This window comes from Prionailurus viverrinus, chromosome B4 (assembly GCF_022837055.1).
Source record: "Prionailurus viverrinus isolate Anna chromosome B4, UM_Priviv_1.0, whole genome shotgun sequence".
NCBI classification, from domain to species: domain Eukaryota; kingdom Metazoa; phylum Chordata; class Mammalia; order Carnivora; family Felidae; genus Prionailurus; species Prionailurus viverrinus.
This window is the reverse complement of record NC_062567.1, coordinates 64,769,280-64,787,976: the sequence shown is the minus strand read 5'-3', so window position 1 is coordinate 64,787,976 and position 18,697 is coordinate 64,769,280. Positions and strand designations below refer to the sequence as shown.

General features: G+C 36.0%; 1 protein-coding gene across 2 annotated transcripts in view; it reads left to right on the top strand.

The window, feature by feature from the left end:
* The window catches only part of SLC2A13 (solute carrier family 2 member 13), a 427,568-nt gene that overhangs the window by 69,067 nt on the left and 339,804 nt on the right, over positions 1-18,697 (top strand). For both annotated transcript variants that reach the window (XM_047867635.1, XM_047867634.1), the window contains exon 3: positions 15,376-15,584. In XM_047867635.1, the coding sequence (XP_047723591.1) occupies positions 15,376-15,584 (209 nt within the window). The remainder of the gene's footprint in view (positions 1-15,375; positions 15,585-18,697) is intronic.

Here is an 18,697-nt window from a genome sequence, read left to right as displayed (position 1 = left end):
GTACTGAAAATAATTTCCAAAATAATACCACTTTGTGATGAAAAATTAGCCTCTCCATAATATTTTACAACTTAAATCATGTCAATAATACGCTTTTCAGAATATTTCAAAAAGGGTGACATTTCTTTTCAAAGTTTTTTTTTGTTTGTTTTATTTATTTTTGGGACAGAGAGAGACAGAGCATGAACGGGGGAGGGGCAGAGAGAGAGGGAGACACAGAATTGGAAACAGGCTCCAGGCTCCGAGCCATCAGCCCAGAGCCCGACGCGGGGCTTGAACTCACGGACCGCGAGATCGTGACCTGGCTGAAGTCGGACGCTTAACCGACTGCGCCACCCAGGCGCCCCTAAAAAGGGTGACATTTCTAAACAAATTGGTGCTGGGGAAAGTGTTATAGTTTAGTACTAATAGATCATTCATGTTTGGCTCCATACAAAATACAGGATATAAAGGTGTCTTAAAAATCTAATTGTGTTGGGGCGCCTGGGTGGCTCAGTTGTTTAAGCGTCCGGCTTCAGCTCAGGTCATGATCTCACAGTCCGTGAGTTCAAGCCCCGCATTGGGCTCTGTGCTGACCACTCAGAGCCTGGAGCCTGTTTCGGATTCTGTGTCTCCCTTTCTCTCTGACCCTCCCCCATTCATGCTCTGTCTCTCTCTGTCTCAAAAATAAATAAACGTTAAAAAAAAAATTAAAAAAAAAATCTAATTGTGCAGGGGTGCCTGGGTGGCTCAGTCGGTTAAGTGCCTGACTTTGGCTCAGGTCATGATCTTGTGGTTCATGAGTACCGGCCCCAGGTCGGGCTCTGTGCTGGCAGCTCAGAGCCTGGAGCCTGCTTTGGATTCTGTGTCTCCCTCTTTCTCTGCCCCTCCCCCGCTCATGCTCTGTCTCTCAAAAATAAATAAACATTTAAAAAAATTCGGTGCAGTGGCCATTTTAAGGAAGATGGATTTGGCTAGCAGCTTGATTACAAGTTAATATCTTAATGCTGAGGATATTAGTAATTTTGTCATTGACAAAATTAGGATACAAGACTATTTATTATAAAGGTATCATAGTGTTGTGGGAGGAAAAGATTTAAGACTTTCTTTCACAGCACATTAATTTACCTGAGTTCTAATATCCTCATGTAGCTAACGTTTTAGCAGTTGTACAGTGTTATTAGGATCAAATGAGTTAATGATGGCCAACATATTTACAAACTCGTAAGATATTGTTTGCTGTTATCTCCAGAAAGTCTTAGGTTAATTTTCTATCTTATATCTAAATATGGCAATAAAAATATCCCTCATATTCAGGTATCTGAATTTTCCAGGTAAAAAGTGAATATAGTTTGCTAATGAGAGTGGTTTGTATAAGACTAATCTTCCCTGAAGATGACTGTTATAAACCACAGACAGAATGTTAAAACTGTTTAAGGCATTGGAAAACACCATCTCCAAAGGTGGGTTGGAACTGAAGGGGTTTTGATTCTCAAAGTCTACATTTATGACTTTTTACTTGAGGACAGCCCTTAATCTATACTGGACAGCTATAACTTAAGTAGAAAACTACAGCTTTATTGGCTTACAGTGTCAATGGCTAGAGTTTGGGGTGGGCAGAGTGGGATGGAATTTGAAGGTGAAAATCCAGGAAAAGAATGACTCACATAGGAGGAAATCCCCCAAATCTGAATATTAATTTACTGCAAATATTTACTGACCTCAGAACTATGAATACACAGGAGAGATTCCTTGGAGCCTGTGGAAAACGATAATTACAGTATGATAAAAACTGGGAGAGATTTTATTTCTTGCCCATGGGAGGAGTGACATATTTGGATTTTGAAACTTGAGGCTGCAGCTTAGGTTTTCTATTAGAACTGCAGAAGGATCATGCCTTAGAAATAAAGACTTTGTTGCATGACTAAGGATTTGCCCCAAGACCAAGCCAAAACTGAAACAGATTCACACTAACCCAAGTATAAAACCAAAGCTCCCCAAACTCAAGGAGGCTGATAGGAAAAAGTCAGCATTATTTGGGAGAAGAGAACAAAATCTAAGAGTCTTTATAGTTTATCATTCACGATACTCACAACACAAAAAATTATTAGACATGTGAATAAACAGAACTTATGATACATAATTAAAAGAAAATTGGCCAATATAGACACACCTCAAGATGATGCAAATGTTGGAATTAACAGAAGAAGACTTTAAAGCAGCTATTATTAATGTGGTGAAGGACTTAGCAAACAAGATAGTCATGTTGAGTGACCAGATGGTGAATCTCTGCAAAGAAATGTAAACTATAAAAAGAGAACCAAGTATAAATTCTAATACTATAAGTACAATGTCTGAAATTATAAATTAAATTAAAACTTAAAAAATCCATTGGATGGGCTTAACAAATTGAAGATGACAGAAGATAGGGTCTGGAGACTTGAAGGCAGATCCATTGATATCACCTAATACGAAAATGAGAAAATAAAAAAGTTGAAAAAGAAAAAAGCCTCAGTGACCTAGGGTACAATGTTGAATATTCTTATATACCTCTAATTAATTCTAAGTAGTCTAATATACATTAGACTTTTGTCTACATTTGTTGAGGTCCAACAAAAAGAGAATGAGGGAAAAATGTGTTAAAAAAAAAAGAGGGGCGCCTGGGTGGCTCAGTCGGTTAAGCGTCTGACTTCAGCTCAGGGCATGATCTCACGGTCCATGAGTTCGAGCCCCACGTCGGGCTCTGTGCTGACAGCTTGGAGGCTGGAGCCTGCTTCAGATTCTGTGTCTCCCTCTCTCTCTGACCCTCCCCCATTCATGCTCCGTCTCTCTCTATCTCAAAAATAAATAAACATTAAAAACAATTTAAAAAGAAAAAGCAAAAAAAAAAAAAGCGGCCAACTTCCAAAATTTGGTTGAAACACTAATTACTGATGCCAGACCATAGTGAATCTCAAGTATGATAAATATAAAGATGAGCAAACACAAGCATATCATAATCACACGGCTGACAACAGAAGGTCCAGAGAAAATTAGGATCCCAGAAAAAAAAAAAAAAAGACACATTACAGGAACAGCAATAGAAATGATGGCCAACTTTACAAGAGGAACATTAGAAGGTCCGGAGACAATGGCATGTCGTCATTAAAATACAGGTGACTTTTGAACAATGTGGGTTTGAACAGATTTTTTTTTTTGGTAAATATGGTATAGTATTATAGATGTATTCTCTCTCATGATTTTTCTTCTCTCCAGCTTTTCTATTGTAAGAATACAGTACATAATACATATCACATATAAAATACGTGTTAATTAACTTAATTGAATTTTATTGGTAAGGCTTCCAGTTAACAGTAGGTTAAGGTTTTAGGGGAGTCAGAAACTATTTTTAGATTTTTGACTGCACAGGATGGGTGCCCTCACTCCCATGTTGCTCAGGGGTCAACTGTACTGAAAGAAAAATGTCAGTCTGGTAGGAGAATATCCTTCAAAATATAGGTAAAATAAAAATGTTCTCAGATAAAGTAGAATTAAGAGAATCTCACCACCAGACCAACTGTATTGTAAGTTCTTCAGACTGAGGGAGATGATCCTAGATAAAAGCTCATCTATAGTAAGGAAGAATACCAACTATCATAATAGGAGGCTAAATATAAAGGACATTATCTGTTTTTTGTTTCTTTGTTTTTGCCTCAAACTTTTCAAAGACCTGTGACTTTACATTTAAATGTAATGCATAGAGCTATAGAATATATGATGACAATAGTAAAAAAGTTGAGGGGATTAAATGGAAATTCTACATGTTTCTGAAGAGTTATAATATTATCTTTAAATAGTAACGATGCATGTTTTTATCCTCAGAACAACCACCAGAATACATTATACAAAATACATAGCTAAGAAGCCATTATAAGAATTAAGATGGAGTATTTAAAATACTTGGATAAGCTAAACAAAGGCTAGAAAAGGAAGAACACAGGTAAAAACAATGGATGGAACAAATGGAAAGCAAATAGTGAATGGTAGACTTAAAACCCAATTATTACAACAATTATAAAGGGTAAAAATTTTCATTGTGCACAAAAAGCATGACACAAGCCTATGTTGTCTAAAAGTGACACAATTTAGGCATTATGGCGTATGGCATTATAGCCATAGATAGGTTAAAAGTAAGAGATCTATGCGAACAGTTAAGTATAAGAAAGCTAGTGTGGTTATGTTAATAATCACACAAAGTAAGACTTTAAGATTAGCAGTATTACCAGTGATAAAAGGGGACATTTCATAATGATAATACAATGAACTAATCAGAAATAATAATGATAAAAAATGTATAGTTTCTTTAGAGAGCTTTCAAGATGCATAAACACAAATTAGCCGATGGTAGTTGCACAATATTGTGAATGGACTTAATGTTAATAGATCTTTACACCTAAAAATGATCAAGAGGTAAGCTTTATTTTATTTATATTTCACTACAATAAAATAAAAAAGCTTTGCAGGACTAAAGGAAAAAATAGATCAATCCAGGCTCATATTTGGAGAATTTGAAACTTTTTGCAACTGATAAAAACAACCAGACAAAAAGTTAGATTATAGGAAAACCAGACAACACTGTTAACTGCCTCTTTCAGATTGACATTAGACATTCTCTAAAACTGACCATATCCTGGACCATAAAATAAATGTTAATAAATTTTAAAAATGAATCTTAACAGCATATGGCTTCTGACCATACCAGAATTAAATTAAATATTAGTAAGATAGCCAGAAAATCTTCAAAAACCAGCATGTTCTAAATAACTTCTGAATCTAAGGAGAAATCAGAAGGAAAAATTAGAAAATAGTTTTAAATGGAAAGAAAATGCAGTATGTCAAAATGGGTGGAATTCAGCCTCAGCCGTGTTTAGGGCTGAGTGATTATATTAGAGGAGGAAAAATCAGATGGTCTAAGTTTCATGTAAGGCTAGAAAAATATGGGCATGTTAAACCCAGAGAGAACAGAAGAAAATAATAAAGACTGGAAGTCAATGTGATAGAAAGCAGATAAGCAATAGAAAAAATTAACAATGTTGATTCTTTGGAAAGGTTAGTAAAATTGATAAACTGATTATGACTTATTAAACCAGTTAAGAAGAAAAAGCTAAAGCACAATTTATCAGTATCAGGAGTAAAAGAGAGCACATCATTGCAGTGGACGTTATTAGGATAATGAGGGAACACTTTGAACAACTTTGTGCCAATAACTTCAACAACTTAGAGGAGATGGGCATATTGCTTAAAAATCACAGCACTACCAAAAACTGGGCGCAGATAAAATGGAAAAGTAAAGTAAAGGATCTAGAATTGCCAAAACCATCTTGAAGAACAAAGTTGGGAGAGTTTTGCCTGATTTCAAGACTTAGCATAAAGCTAAAGTAATCAAGACAGACTGGTAAGGATAGATAATCAGTTAGTGAAATAGAACAACATGGATGTATCTCAAAAACATTATGATTGAAAGAAGCTAGATGCAAGGGAGTAGAGTCTCCATAATTCCATATGAAGTTCATTAACCTGCAAAATAAGCTATGGGGACAGAAATTCAGTCATTGGTTGTCTGGGGCAGTGGAGATTGACTGGAAAGCAGATGGGTATAGAGAATTTCCTGGATGATGGAAATGTTCTGTTTTTTTATTAGGATGGTTATAAGGATACACACACACACACACACACACACACACACACACACTCTCATATATATATATATATATTTTTTTTCTCAAACTCTTAGAATGGTATACCTTGGAACTCTTTATTCTATGCAAAATTTCCCTAAAAAATGTTAACCTGCACCTTCTGTCAGCTCCCTCCATTATATCCCTTTTCTGCATTGGCCAGTGACTAATATAAATGTTGTTTTTGCCATGACACTTTTTCTATCTTTGTTGAAATAACTTTTGTCCTTTATTCCTAGACTATGCCCAAACTTCAGTCATAGCAATTAAATGTAATCCTGTTTTGTTCGATGATTACTAGTGTATAAGTTACTTGAAGCAAAGGGTGTCTGTGAATCATTGTATCTCCAAAATCCCTAGCGCAGAGCTTTGGATATAAAGCTCTGAAAAAAAAAACAAAACAAAACTGAGTGGAAAAAAAAAAAAAGACAATATGTGTGTAGATGTGATTGTGTGTGCTTTATTTCTAGCACTAGTACTGTGCATTTTGTGCAAGTCCCTATATTTTGCCATGTAGTTTAAAACTACTTAATATCTGCGCAAAATTCATTTGTTTAATATCACATCTTATTCTGTCAAAGTAAGCATATCTTGCCGCTTTTAATATAATCACAACTCTCTAAATAACCTTGGTCAAACTACCTATCTCATATACCAATATCAAATTACTTCGAGGTGTTTCCCCTACCTACGTAGAATTAACATTTTCTTATGTTTGCATATTTGGCAAGATTTTTTGTTAACACAGAATCTTTCACCAGGTAACACAAAATTTGCTCATTTGCTGGTCATATATTGTCTGCTTATTACTTGAAAGATTCCAGCGGGGACATGCTGATTTTTTTTTTCTTATGTACTTTCAGCCTTGGTCTCTTGTTTACTCTCTGCTGCCATCAGGTTATCAGATATGTCAGTCATCAGTGTTGATGTTCTACATGGTCCTTGAAGGCAAAGGAGAATTAATTTACCAGCCTGGAATCTCAATTTTCAGTGTTTTATTATTTTAATTTTTTATCTGTTAAAATGGAGTTGTGAGTCTTGCACTAAATTTGAAAAATATGTTATCAAGTGAGTTGTAATTACAGCAGGTGGCTAGATTCAGTATTATCTTTTTGCATCTAAAACTTGCCTGAAGTAGAAACATATTACATACGTTATAATTGATCTTTGGTGATTATCATGTAAACATCTTGTGATTAATATATGATGGTGAGCATTTCTTTTGTAAATTCAAGAATAGTGATCTTTTAGTAAATATATCACTCACATGATTATTAAGTATATGAGAAGTCTGTGAAAAAACTCAAAATCCATAGGAACATTGAAGTCAGGTAGCTCAAGATGTATTGGTGAAGGAGCAGTGTTCTTGAATGTGTTTTGAAAGGATTGGACTATGCCTTTTTAAAGGGAAAATATTTCACTACCCTAAACAGGGCACAGTGATATATATCAGAAAGTTCCAGCTTGGGGAGATGTTTTTGGATTGACACAGCACTACACTGTCTCTGGTTTTAAGTGCATTCATGATGCTTAAGGATTGGTGTAGAGTTTGGCATTTAATGTACATTAAAGGTGATGTTTGCTGGGTAAACAGTTCAGAGTAGCAACTCAGAAAGATCATAGGAATTCAGCCTTAGCTTTCCAAGCAAATAAAGCAAATCTTCATTAGGTATCACTTTCAAAGAATGTACTGATTCTAACTGCTGACCCTTTTTATTTTCAATGAACTGTTTCAAGAGAAAAAAAAAAAGGTGTAGTTTATTTCATAGTTCTGTGTAAAAGGATGCTCGTTGGAAACGGTAGAGTTTTAAAGAATAAGGCTTAGTATCTTAATAGTTATGATATTCCTCTTCTGCATGCTATGCAGAAAAGGGCTAACATAAACCAGATTTGTAAATCAATAGGAAATAGATATAAACAGAATGCAAGCTAGAAGACAGAGGATGGAAATAAAACTATTGGAATTATATATATAGTTTTGTCACCCTTTTTTGGTGTATTCTAAGACAGTATTGGATATTAGAGAATATTGCTACAAATCCTTACTATCTCAGGGACAAACTTCAGAGATTGTCACTGAGCTAATCTAAGTGTTTTGAAAAATAACAAGATTCTCTGTGACTAGAGTATAAGGTGGAGATTTGGTTTAAAAATACATACTTTTAACAGTGTGAGGTTGAGTGACAAGGAAGTGATTATTGAACTGTACCTTAATGCTCTCATGGCCTATTAGAATAATTGGTTAAATGACTGCAGTGTCCAAAAAACCTTTATGTGCTTCTCAGAGTGAAGTGTCTTCCCTTAGTAGAACTCAAGACCTATAAAAACAATTGCATACAATTTGTTTTAAATATAACATATTGTAATACAACTTCCTTAGCCGTGATAGTTTTTCTATAATAGCTTGACTTATAATTAAAACCATAAATCATTCAGCTCTTCTATCATAAGGCATTTGCAACCTTTTTTACATTGGGAATTTAAGGAAGAAAAACAGGAGAAGAGAAATGAACAGAACGTGGATGCAGGGTGCAGTTCCTCACTCCTGCACAATTCATTTTGGAAGGGGAGAGGCTTGGAGAGGCTTTTGAGAAGGAGAGATTGAAAAAACAAAGTGTTATGGAAAGCAGGGTTAGATCTGTCATGCCCCTTATGTAATATATTTTAAAAGGATCAAATCAAAAAGACAATTTTCTGTTCCCAATCATCTTTTAAAACTATCTCCTGCCATGTATGTTACTTATATTTTTCCTACATGAAAAATGTATGTGTATGTTAAAGAAAAAAGATACTCAAATTCAGTTTGGTGCAGTGTTCAAAGCGAGCAGTACAAGTTTACCCTCACAAATGAGATATTTTCTTTTAATTAATAGCTGATTATTTTTATAGTGACACTCTGGTGTTGAGAATAATAAGATATTCGTTTGACACCAGCAGGTCTTTGTTGTTAAATTTGCATTTCCCCTGCTCCCTATGACTGGGGGTGGACTGTTCCCAGGTAGCCCCTTTGCCAGGTTATTCTGCAGTGCTTTTAATATATTTGATAGATGTGAGTGAACAATAAAACTTACAAAAGTTATCCTTGAAAGTCTTTAAACATGAAGTTAAAGTAAATTAATGTTCTGTTTTATGATTTCTGCAGAATTGTTAACTAATCATTAAACATTTATTATAGCTTGACTTAGAATAAACATATTTATTATAGGAGCCAAATTGCCTAGATTTTAATCCTAGTTCCACTGCATACTAGTTCTGTATCTAATTTGTACCTGGTTTCTTTGTCTTTAAAATGGGGATAATAGGGGTGCTTGGGTGGCTCAGTTGGTTAAGCATCCGACTTCAGCTCAGGGCATGATCTCGCGGTTTGTGGGTTCAAGCCCCTGCGTGGGGCGCTGTGCTGACTACTTGCTCAGAGCCTGGAGCCTGCTTTGGATTCTGTGTCTCCCTCTCTGTCTCTCCCCTGCCCCGCTCACACTGTCTACCTCTCTCTCTAAAATAAATAAATGGTAATAAATATATAAATAAATAAATAGGAGATAATCATGATACCCACCTAGTAGGGTTGTTGTGAAGACAAATGAATTAAGGTTTCTTAAGCCCTTTGAATAGTGCTTGGCACATACTAACTAGTGCTATGTATTAGCTATTACTATTGGCTGCTGTTAAGTGGTGACATGAATAAGCTACATTCAAGTAGATTTTTTTCATGTATTTGGAACATAATCATTACCTTGTGGAACTACTGGAGAATAAGTAATGTGTTCATCATGTTATCAGTAGACCAGATTATCAGATAACCATGTTGTTATCATGAGAGAAGTGGGACAATTATGAACTACACAGCTCTGTGTCTTAAATGGCCATCTATTAGAGCATACTTGCCTTCAGTTTTGTAGGTGGGAGCAACATGATTCCTTTAAGACAATAATGGTGGTGAATGCACAGTACAACGCAGGACCTCTTTGGTTTTGTGTGAGGTACCTGAGTCTGCTCAGCCACCATGGGAAGGACTGTCACCAGGGAATGCAGAATCTTTGGTTCACAGAGCTTCAGCTCTTGGCACTGGGAAGAAGGCTTAATAGGTGAGGTGAAATAGTTGGGCTTGTCTCCTTTGGTGATAGCTGGCCCAGCCACACCATTTGAAAGCATTGCTTACCATTTGAGGGCCCATCCTTAGTTTTCTGGTAGGCAGGTGCTGGTGTGGCTAGTTGGGCCAGAAACTATCTCATTTGTTAACTTCAGTTGAGAAAGTTAAAAAAGATAGCTCAGTGAGTGAGCAGGATGCCACAGAAGATTCTAAAGAATTTTAGAATTTCTGAAAACCTGGCAGTTTTGCTGGAGTCCACCTACTTTACCTTCCTGTCAGCTTGGTGTGCCTCTAGAAGATAAATAGCTTTTGCCTTAAAGTGTGGACCTTGGGTGCTCATTGTTTACTTTCACCCCTTGAGTTTTTAAAAACAGAGTGGTGGTTCTCAGTCCTGACTGCACATTAGTACCACCTGGGGAGCTTTTAATAAAGCAGAATTTCCTGGGCTTGGAGCCCAGGCCAGTTAATCAAAATCCTGGGTCAGTAGGGCCTGGACACTGTAATGTTTTAAAAGTACCTCCCACCTCCATTCTATTGTGAAACTAGGGTTTAGAACCCTTGATTTAACTCACGATGATGAGCTCTTCCATATCAATAGGTAACTACTTGTTTGGGGATTGACTGCCCTGGTTTATCAGTAGACTATCTTATTGGTACATTCTCTATCATTTATCTGGTTCCCTATTCCCTTGGATTTAGAGGACTCATGGTGAGTTCTGAATACATACTGCCTTAACTGAGCCTAGAGAGTTCCTGCTTTTTTAATCTCATAAAATTTTTATCAGTAACACAGCAAAAGCAATCCCTTATTTTTCCTATTCTCCAGTGTGCGCATCAACAGAGCAACAGTTTTCCTCGGGAAAGAAATTGGTTAGTTCTACCTACTGGATATTTGTGTGGATGATACAGCCAGGAAAGACAAGTTACATTGAATTGATTGAGAGGTGAGGGAGTCAGGGAGGTAAATTTCTTTATATATCTATCTCTATATCTATCTCTATATTGATCCATCTATAGATCTATTGATCTATCTATAGAGGTCAATTTATCTATCTAGATCAAAAAAATTTTTTTTTTTTTTTGCTGAGATTCTTCACCATTCTAGGTACCATCTGTATAATTTCACTTAATTATCCCAGATGTCCTATGAAATAGACACTGTTACCTGTGCATTAAAATACTAAATAATTTGACCAGGGTTTTGTGGTTAGTATGTCCAGAACTGAATGCAACCCAGGTCTGTTCCTATGCTCTTTCCATCATAAACAACAGCTACCCCCCCCCCCCCCACACACACACATTTTGTATTTGGTCTCTACAAAGCTTTGGAAATTTATTACTATCAAAATACTTTTGTCAGTGTTTGGGAGGAAAAAATTTCCTAAGACCTTCTGAGTTCTTCTGCCTGGTCTAAGAATTAAATTCATGTGAGACCACTTAACAAGAGAAAAACAAAAGTTTAATGACCTGTACTTCCTGTATGTATGGGAGAGACCCAGGTAAAACTGAGTAACTCCCTGAAATGGCCAAAGCCATCACTCTAAATACCATCTTCATCTAAAGACAAAAGATGATGTTGGGTGGAGATGGGAAGTCAGTTTAGACAACTCATCAGGAAAACAGCATGAACAGGGATAAGTTTGTAATGCAGATTTAAGTTTTGCCTTCTCCACTGATAAGAATTCTGGAGACTGAGTCATCCCCCTCTTATTGGCATAGAGGGAGACACCCTTACAAGTAGAGATTGTAAATGTAAATGTCTCTTACAAAAGGGTGACTTCTGTATGGTTTTCAAAGCTTTCTCTGTGCTTGAAATTTGTTAAAAATAATCAGTCCAAGATAATCCTTATGCCAGAGAGACCCATTTTGGGGGGCAAATTCTATTCCTCTACATCATGAAAGATAAATAAAATATAGTAAAATAATCTCCTTCATTTTACTTCTAGAAGAGAAGCGTTAGGTTGTACATGTATAAAAAATGTTTTATTTTGCCTAGTCTCTGGAACCAACCAGGCTTTAATATCCTTCAAAAGTTGGCAGATGAGTGCCACCCACCTTAGTGTTAGGGCATTGAAATGTATATTTCAGATCATAACCCTTATATTTTAAAGGACTGGAGAGCTCAAGTATTCTGTCTTCTATAGCTTGGTTTAGAAACATAGGCTAACATGTATGTTTGCGATTTTCTTTTTGTGTTTTCTGTTTTCTTTCCTTCTCTTTTTCCTTTCAGTTTTTAAAAATACTGTGTTCTAGGATTAAATAGTGAGTAGTAAAATGCACAGTATTATGTGAGCATCTTTGGGCCTGAAAATGGTTCAGTTTCTATATTCATTTCAAGGGCTGCTTTGAAGTATTCTCTGTAGCTCTGTAATCTTAATGCATCATTAAGGAGTTTGGAGAAAAGAAGGAAAACTCATGAAAGGTGTAGACAAATGACACATGAAGGCTTCCATTTTGAGGATTTTTAAAATTATTTCCTAATGCAATATATTTGTGTTTGCCTTTTATTGCTTTTCTTTTATGTAATTCGCAGTAATTGGCAATACAATTGTGTATAAATTTTTCTTCAAGAGAGAACACAAATAAAAATGTCATTCATTTACAGCAATAAAACATACATTAGAATAACAGATTTGGTTATAAAAGGTAACATCTAAGGGGAAGTTGCCACAAGTACACATTTGTGTAAACTGATCTCAACGCTCATCTGAAGACTCTTCAGAAGTCTTCTTCAAATGAGACATCTTCTTCAGAAAAGGTCTGATTGTATCTGGAATAACAAAAAGGTTCATTGGAAGGAATTACTGTGCAACTAAGTTTACAGAGCTAACTGATCCAGAATTGCTACGTGAACTTCTATGCGAATGTGAACTATACTTATTTTCTGTCTAGTTAATACAGAAAGTTTAGATGAATAGCTGTTTTTGTAACATTTCACAAAATACTAAGTGCCTACTGTGTGCAAGATATTTTATTAGGTGCTTTATCGAATGCAAAGTTACATACACAATCAGGTGGGACAGGCAAATAATTTATTATAAAATAAGGTACAGAGACATAAATGGATGTTAAAACACTGTGTCCTGTAGGTTACCAGAGTAAGGAATGATGAAATATTGGTATAATTATCACAGCCCATGGATTAAAATAAGATTAATGGATTAATAAGATTTTATTTAATACTGAAGGCCAAGTGATTCATTAGTCATTATAAAAACTTTGTTTACTTTAAAAAATCTTAAAAGTTTCTCATTCCGTGTGTAGTTTTAGCTGCTGTTTGAAATGAGAGAGGTTTTTTGTTTTGTTTCAAGTTTTTATTTAAATATTAGTTAATATAAAGTGTAATATTAGTTTCAGTGATTCATTTACACACAACACCCAGTCCTCATCACAAATACCCTCTTTAATACACATCACCCATTTAACCTACCCCCCACTCACCTCCTCTCCAGCAAACCTCAGTTTGTTCTCTTTGTTAAGTCTGTTTCATGGTTTGCTTCTCTCTTTTTCCCACTGTGTTCATCTGTTTTGTTTCTTAAATTTCACATATTTGAAATCATATGGTATTTGTCTTTCCCTGAGTTATTTCACTTAGCATAATACACTCTAGCTCCACCCATATCATTCAAATGGCAAGATTTCATTCCTTTTAATAACTGAGTGATATTCCTTTGTATATGTATATATTTTTATCTATCAGTTGTATATATTTTTATCTATCAGTTGATGGACATTTGGACTCTTGCTGTAATTTGGCTGTTGTTGATAATGGTGCTGTAGATACTGGGGTGCATGTGTCCCTTTGAATCAATATTTTTGTATCCTTTGGGTAAATACCTAGTAGTGTGATTGCTGCGTTGTAGGGTAGTTCTATTTTTTTTTTTTTTTTTAATTTTTATTTTTGGGACAGAGACAGAGCATGAACAGGGGAGGGGCAGAGAGAGAGGGAGACACAGAATCGGAAACAGGCTCCAGGCTCCGAGCCATCAGCCCAGAGCCTGACGCGGGGCTCAAACTCACGGACCGTGAGATCGTGACCTGGCTGAAGTCGGACGCTCAACCGACTGCGCCACCCAGGCGCCCCAGTTCTATTTTTAACCTTTTGAGGAGCCACTGTACTATTCCAGAGTAGCTGCACCAGATTGCATTCCCGCCAACAGTGTAAGAGGGTTCCCCTTTCTCTGCATCCTTGCCAACAACTGTTGTTTCCTGTGTTTTTAATTTTAGCCTTTCTGACAGGTATGAGGTGGCATCTCATTGTAGTTTTGATTTGTATTTCCATGATGATGAGTGATGTTCAGCATCTTTGATGTGTCTGTTAGCCATCTGAATGTATGTCTTTTTTGGAAGAATGTTTCGTCATGTTTTCTGCCCATTTCTTAACTGGGTTGTTTGTGTTGGGGGTGTTGAGTTTGATAAGTTCTTTATAAACTTTGGATACCAATCCTTTATCAGGTATGTCATTTGCAAATAGCTTGGAGGGAGAGGTATTCTTAACACCCATGTGACAATTATATTTTTTTCTCTGCTGTTTGTGGAATTAAAATGAATTTGTTCGAAAAGTAATGGACTTATTTCACAAAGATGCACTACTAGAGGCATCAAGGCTTGCTTACTCCACTTTGGATTTAACACAGCTTAAAAGTTGGAATAGCTTTGAAAACTGTATTGAGTCAAATGACTTCTAATTGATTTATGACTATCAGTGGGTATGGTTGTTATGTAATCACAATTGGCCCTCTGAGCTCTACCGTCATGAATCTGCCATGAAATATACCCAGGGAATTTGGATCAACAGAAAACATAACACCTGTCGTAGATTCATAGAAGTTTCCATTTGAAGACCTTGAAGTTTATCTAATCTAACCCCTCCATTCAAAAAGATTGAGGTCTAACATCAAAGAGATAATAGGAGATCAGTCTAGTGGTCAGAATAATTTTGGAGATATCTTTGATATTGATGTACTCATATTGCTATTTTTGTTATTTCCCTGATGGATTTAAACTGATCTGCTTATTTACTGTATTTCTGTCATCTTAATAATAATTATTTGCTTCTGACTTTTTTTCTGCTTTAGGCTTCTCCTTAATTAATGAAGGTGAACATGAAGCTTGATGGCAAAATGAAATCATTACTAATCATTCACAGAGCAAAAATAAATAAATACATTCGGGCATTTTTAAAAATGAAATGTGTATCTTTTTAAATAGATTATCAGAATTTTGTTTTAGCTCCTTTTTCTATTGTAAAATGCAGAATCATATATATTAGTGTTAGAAAGGGATTGTGATCATGGTGCTTTGCATGATGTGTTTGGTTCACAGTGCATATATATAATTATTGTGACTTTTGCCCATTTTTTAATTGTAATTTTTGTGAGAGAGAAGAATCAGATTTTTCTCATTTTTCAGCTTCTCACTACAGCATAAAAATATCCTTTTTTTTTTCTGATCACGCACACACAAACACAAAAGATCATTCTAATTTAATATTAGATCCTGTTTCCAGTGTGGTGAACACAAACCTTTTTTTCATACTCCGTGCTAGTGTAAGTCCAAATTTTACAGTAATATGTCGATTTCTTATTACAGGTACATGTTGGGGCTTGCAGCAATTCCAGCAGCTATACAGTTTTTTGGCTTTCTCTTTTTACCTGAAAGCCCTCGATGGCTGATTCAGAAAGGACAGACTCAGAAGGCCCGTAGAATCTTATCTCAGATGCGTGGTAACCAGACCATTGATGAGGAATATGATAGCATCAAAAACAACATTGAAGAAGAAGAAAAAGAGGTTGGCTCAGGTATGTAGATTTTATACTTACACAAATCTTAAAACTGCATAGTGGTGTTATCTAGAAACTATATTCTTTTGCTATTATTTAATACCTCTAAATGATATAGTGGTTTTATGTGTATAAAAAAATCAAAATAAATATATTTTAATTTAATTTTAAAAGTAATATAATAGTGTTATAAAAGAAAGAAATATGTTCCCATACTACCACTCTTCTCACATAATTACTATTTTTATTTTTGTGTAGTCTCTTTTATTCTTTCAAAATTGGATATGCTTGACATGGTTGTCATCATTGTGTGTGCAGGCGGTAATTTTTGAACTATATGTATATTTTATATATATATGCATATTGACCTTTTCATATTAACTAAAAAGTCATAGTGTGAACTATTGTCAAAATCACTTTAGTAAAAATACCTTGTTTACGTGCGTTACATTAATTTCCATATCGTTTTTTTTTTTTTTACGTTTATTTATTTTGAGAGAGAGAGAGAGAGAGAGAGAGAGAGAGAGAGAGAGAGGGAGGGAGAGAGGGAGAATATCCCTAGCAGGCTCCATGCTGTCAGTGCAAAGCCTGACGCGGGTCTAAGTTCCACAACCTGGGATCATCATCTGAGCCGAAACCAAGAGTTAGACACTCAATTGACTGAGGCACCCGGGCTCCAGTTTAGTTTTCATAGAGAATAAGAATACCTTCAGACCCTAGTTGTGGAATCATTTTGTGTTTCCCTGTTTTCATTAAAATGTTTAACTAACTATGTAATCAAAATTTCACCATGTTGGAAAAGCAAAAAAAAAAAAAAGTTTTTAGTCAATTTATGTTGATGAATTTCTTTCCAGAGAAGAAATCATGTAGAGTTTTTGCAAAATTCTCAGGCAGGATCTCTAATCTTGACGGTCTGATTTGGGGAAGTGATTTGCAGAATGTACATAATGGGAAAAGGTAGACACTTTATAATCAGTTTCTCAACAGTAATCATTGCCCTGGTAGATTCACATTTCCCAAAATTGTCTCATTTTCTCTTGACCTTCCTTTTGCCCCTACATTAATTGGTAATCCGAGCAGAGATGCTGACTGGTGTCAGATTATTTTCCATACTTGAGAAAATGCAGACGTCCACACTGCTATATTGATATATGTCACACAGGTCTTGGAAGGTCTGTCCTCTCTCCTTCTCCTACTATTATTTTTGGTAAAACTGAAAGCTGTGCTTTCCTGAAACAATAGAATAAACACAGCTCATCACTGTGTTAGCCACACTCGGTTTTCTCACTTTTATATGTATGTAATGCAGTTGTGTGATGCTGTTGTCTGCTCAGGTCAAAGCCCCAGTGACCTGTGAGCTGATTGAGTGAAGGTCATTTTTAACAAACGAGTTTCTGGGCATATACTATGTGCCGGGCACTGCTAGCATCTCCAGAGTCAGATGTTAGTGCAAGTATCAAAGAGAACTCGGCTTTAACAAAACAATTCACCGTTACTGAGTTGAACATTGTGTTGATTTTTAAAATACTATTTCAAATGTCCATTTGAATTACAAATACCTTCATTTATGCTCCTCTCTGAATTTCCCTCAGCCGTGGCTTAAATGAAATATGAGCTTGGTTTTATAGTAATCAGTATGCTTGAAGCCCATGTACTAATGTGTGGAGAAATAACCTTTCAGAGCATTAAGTTCTATTAAATACTATCTAGAACTTAAGTTTTTATCATGTAAAGGACAAGTCAACAATGTAATTGAAAAAGCCTTCCCATTTAGGGGTTGGGTTACCACTGATTTTACTACGAAGCATTGACGATGTAGCTGGATTTTGACTACTTAAAAATTTGTCCAGCTGGTATAGCCATGCAACTGTTGACGGTGCACACTGTTTGAGTTTCATGACTATTTGAAATACATAACCAGGGCGCCTGGGTGGCTCAATTGGTTGAGCATCTGACTTCAGGTCATGATCTCACTGTTCCTGGGTTCGAGCCCTGCATGAGGCTCTGTGCTGACAGCTCCAAGCCCGGAGCCTGTTTGGATTCTCTCTCTCTCTCTCTCTCTCTCTCTCTCTCTCTCTCTCTCTCTCTCTGTCTCTCTCTCTGTCTCTCCCTCTCTCTCTCTCTCTGCCCCTCCCCTGCTCATGTTCTCTCTCTCACTCATTCACTCAAAAATAAACATTAAAAAATTTTGAATAACCAAAGTTTTTGTTTGTTATAAGAAACTTGAGATAAAGATATTGCAGTTATCTGCATGTGCTTTAGTTTTTATGAGAAGTCTTTGGGAGTTAACCAAGGCACTTTTTCTTGGGTAAAGATAAAATATTAAGCCATTTACCTGTTTCTCAATATTGCTTTGTATACACACTTGGCATGTTTTTTTTTTTTTTTTTTCCTTAAATACTGTTACGTACTGAATCCTAATAATATTTATCCCATGCTTGGGTAGATATTTTAAACTTTGTAACTAATAGGATTGATAATTTATCCATTTCTAGATTTATACTATTTGGGTACTATCATCATTAGTTTTAAAGTTAATCTCGTGTTCTTTTTCAAAGTGCAGAATTAAGAGTTTTATGTGATGAATTCATAAGGGAGATTTGCCAGTCTTAAATAGCACCAGTAATTTTGGGGCCTAATTTTTACAATTGAGAAATTTGGCCAGAGAAAAACCTGTTGTGCACAAGTGTGGGTTTTATTTCAGCAGTTGTCATGTCCAGGAGCAAGACTCTGTCAGTGCAGTTGGAAAATAGAGATCAGTGGTAGGTCTTGTGTTAAACCGACAGGGTCCTGGCTCTCCGTCACCTTTCATTCGCAAATGATAGGCTAGGTGGACAAATACACATGAAGAAACAGCTAACTTCAAAATACTAAAAATGCCCTGGTCCAGGGAAGACAAGTCAGCCATTGTGTTGCAGGGTTAGAGAGTGGCCTGGGTTCATCTGTGCGTGGATCCTGACAAGGTAAGTTTTGAACCCCGACTTCCAGCTTGGGAACTCCAGGCAGTGGAGTACAGCTGCATGGAGGGAGGAGCTTTGGTCTAGCCACGGCAAAATACTCTGATATTTCGGGAGGTTAGAGAAAAGTGGTATGTGATCCCTGTGTTTTCCTAAGGAGAAGGGTTTTCTTGT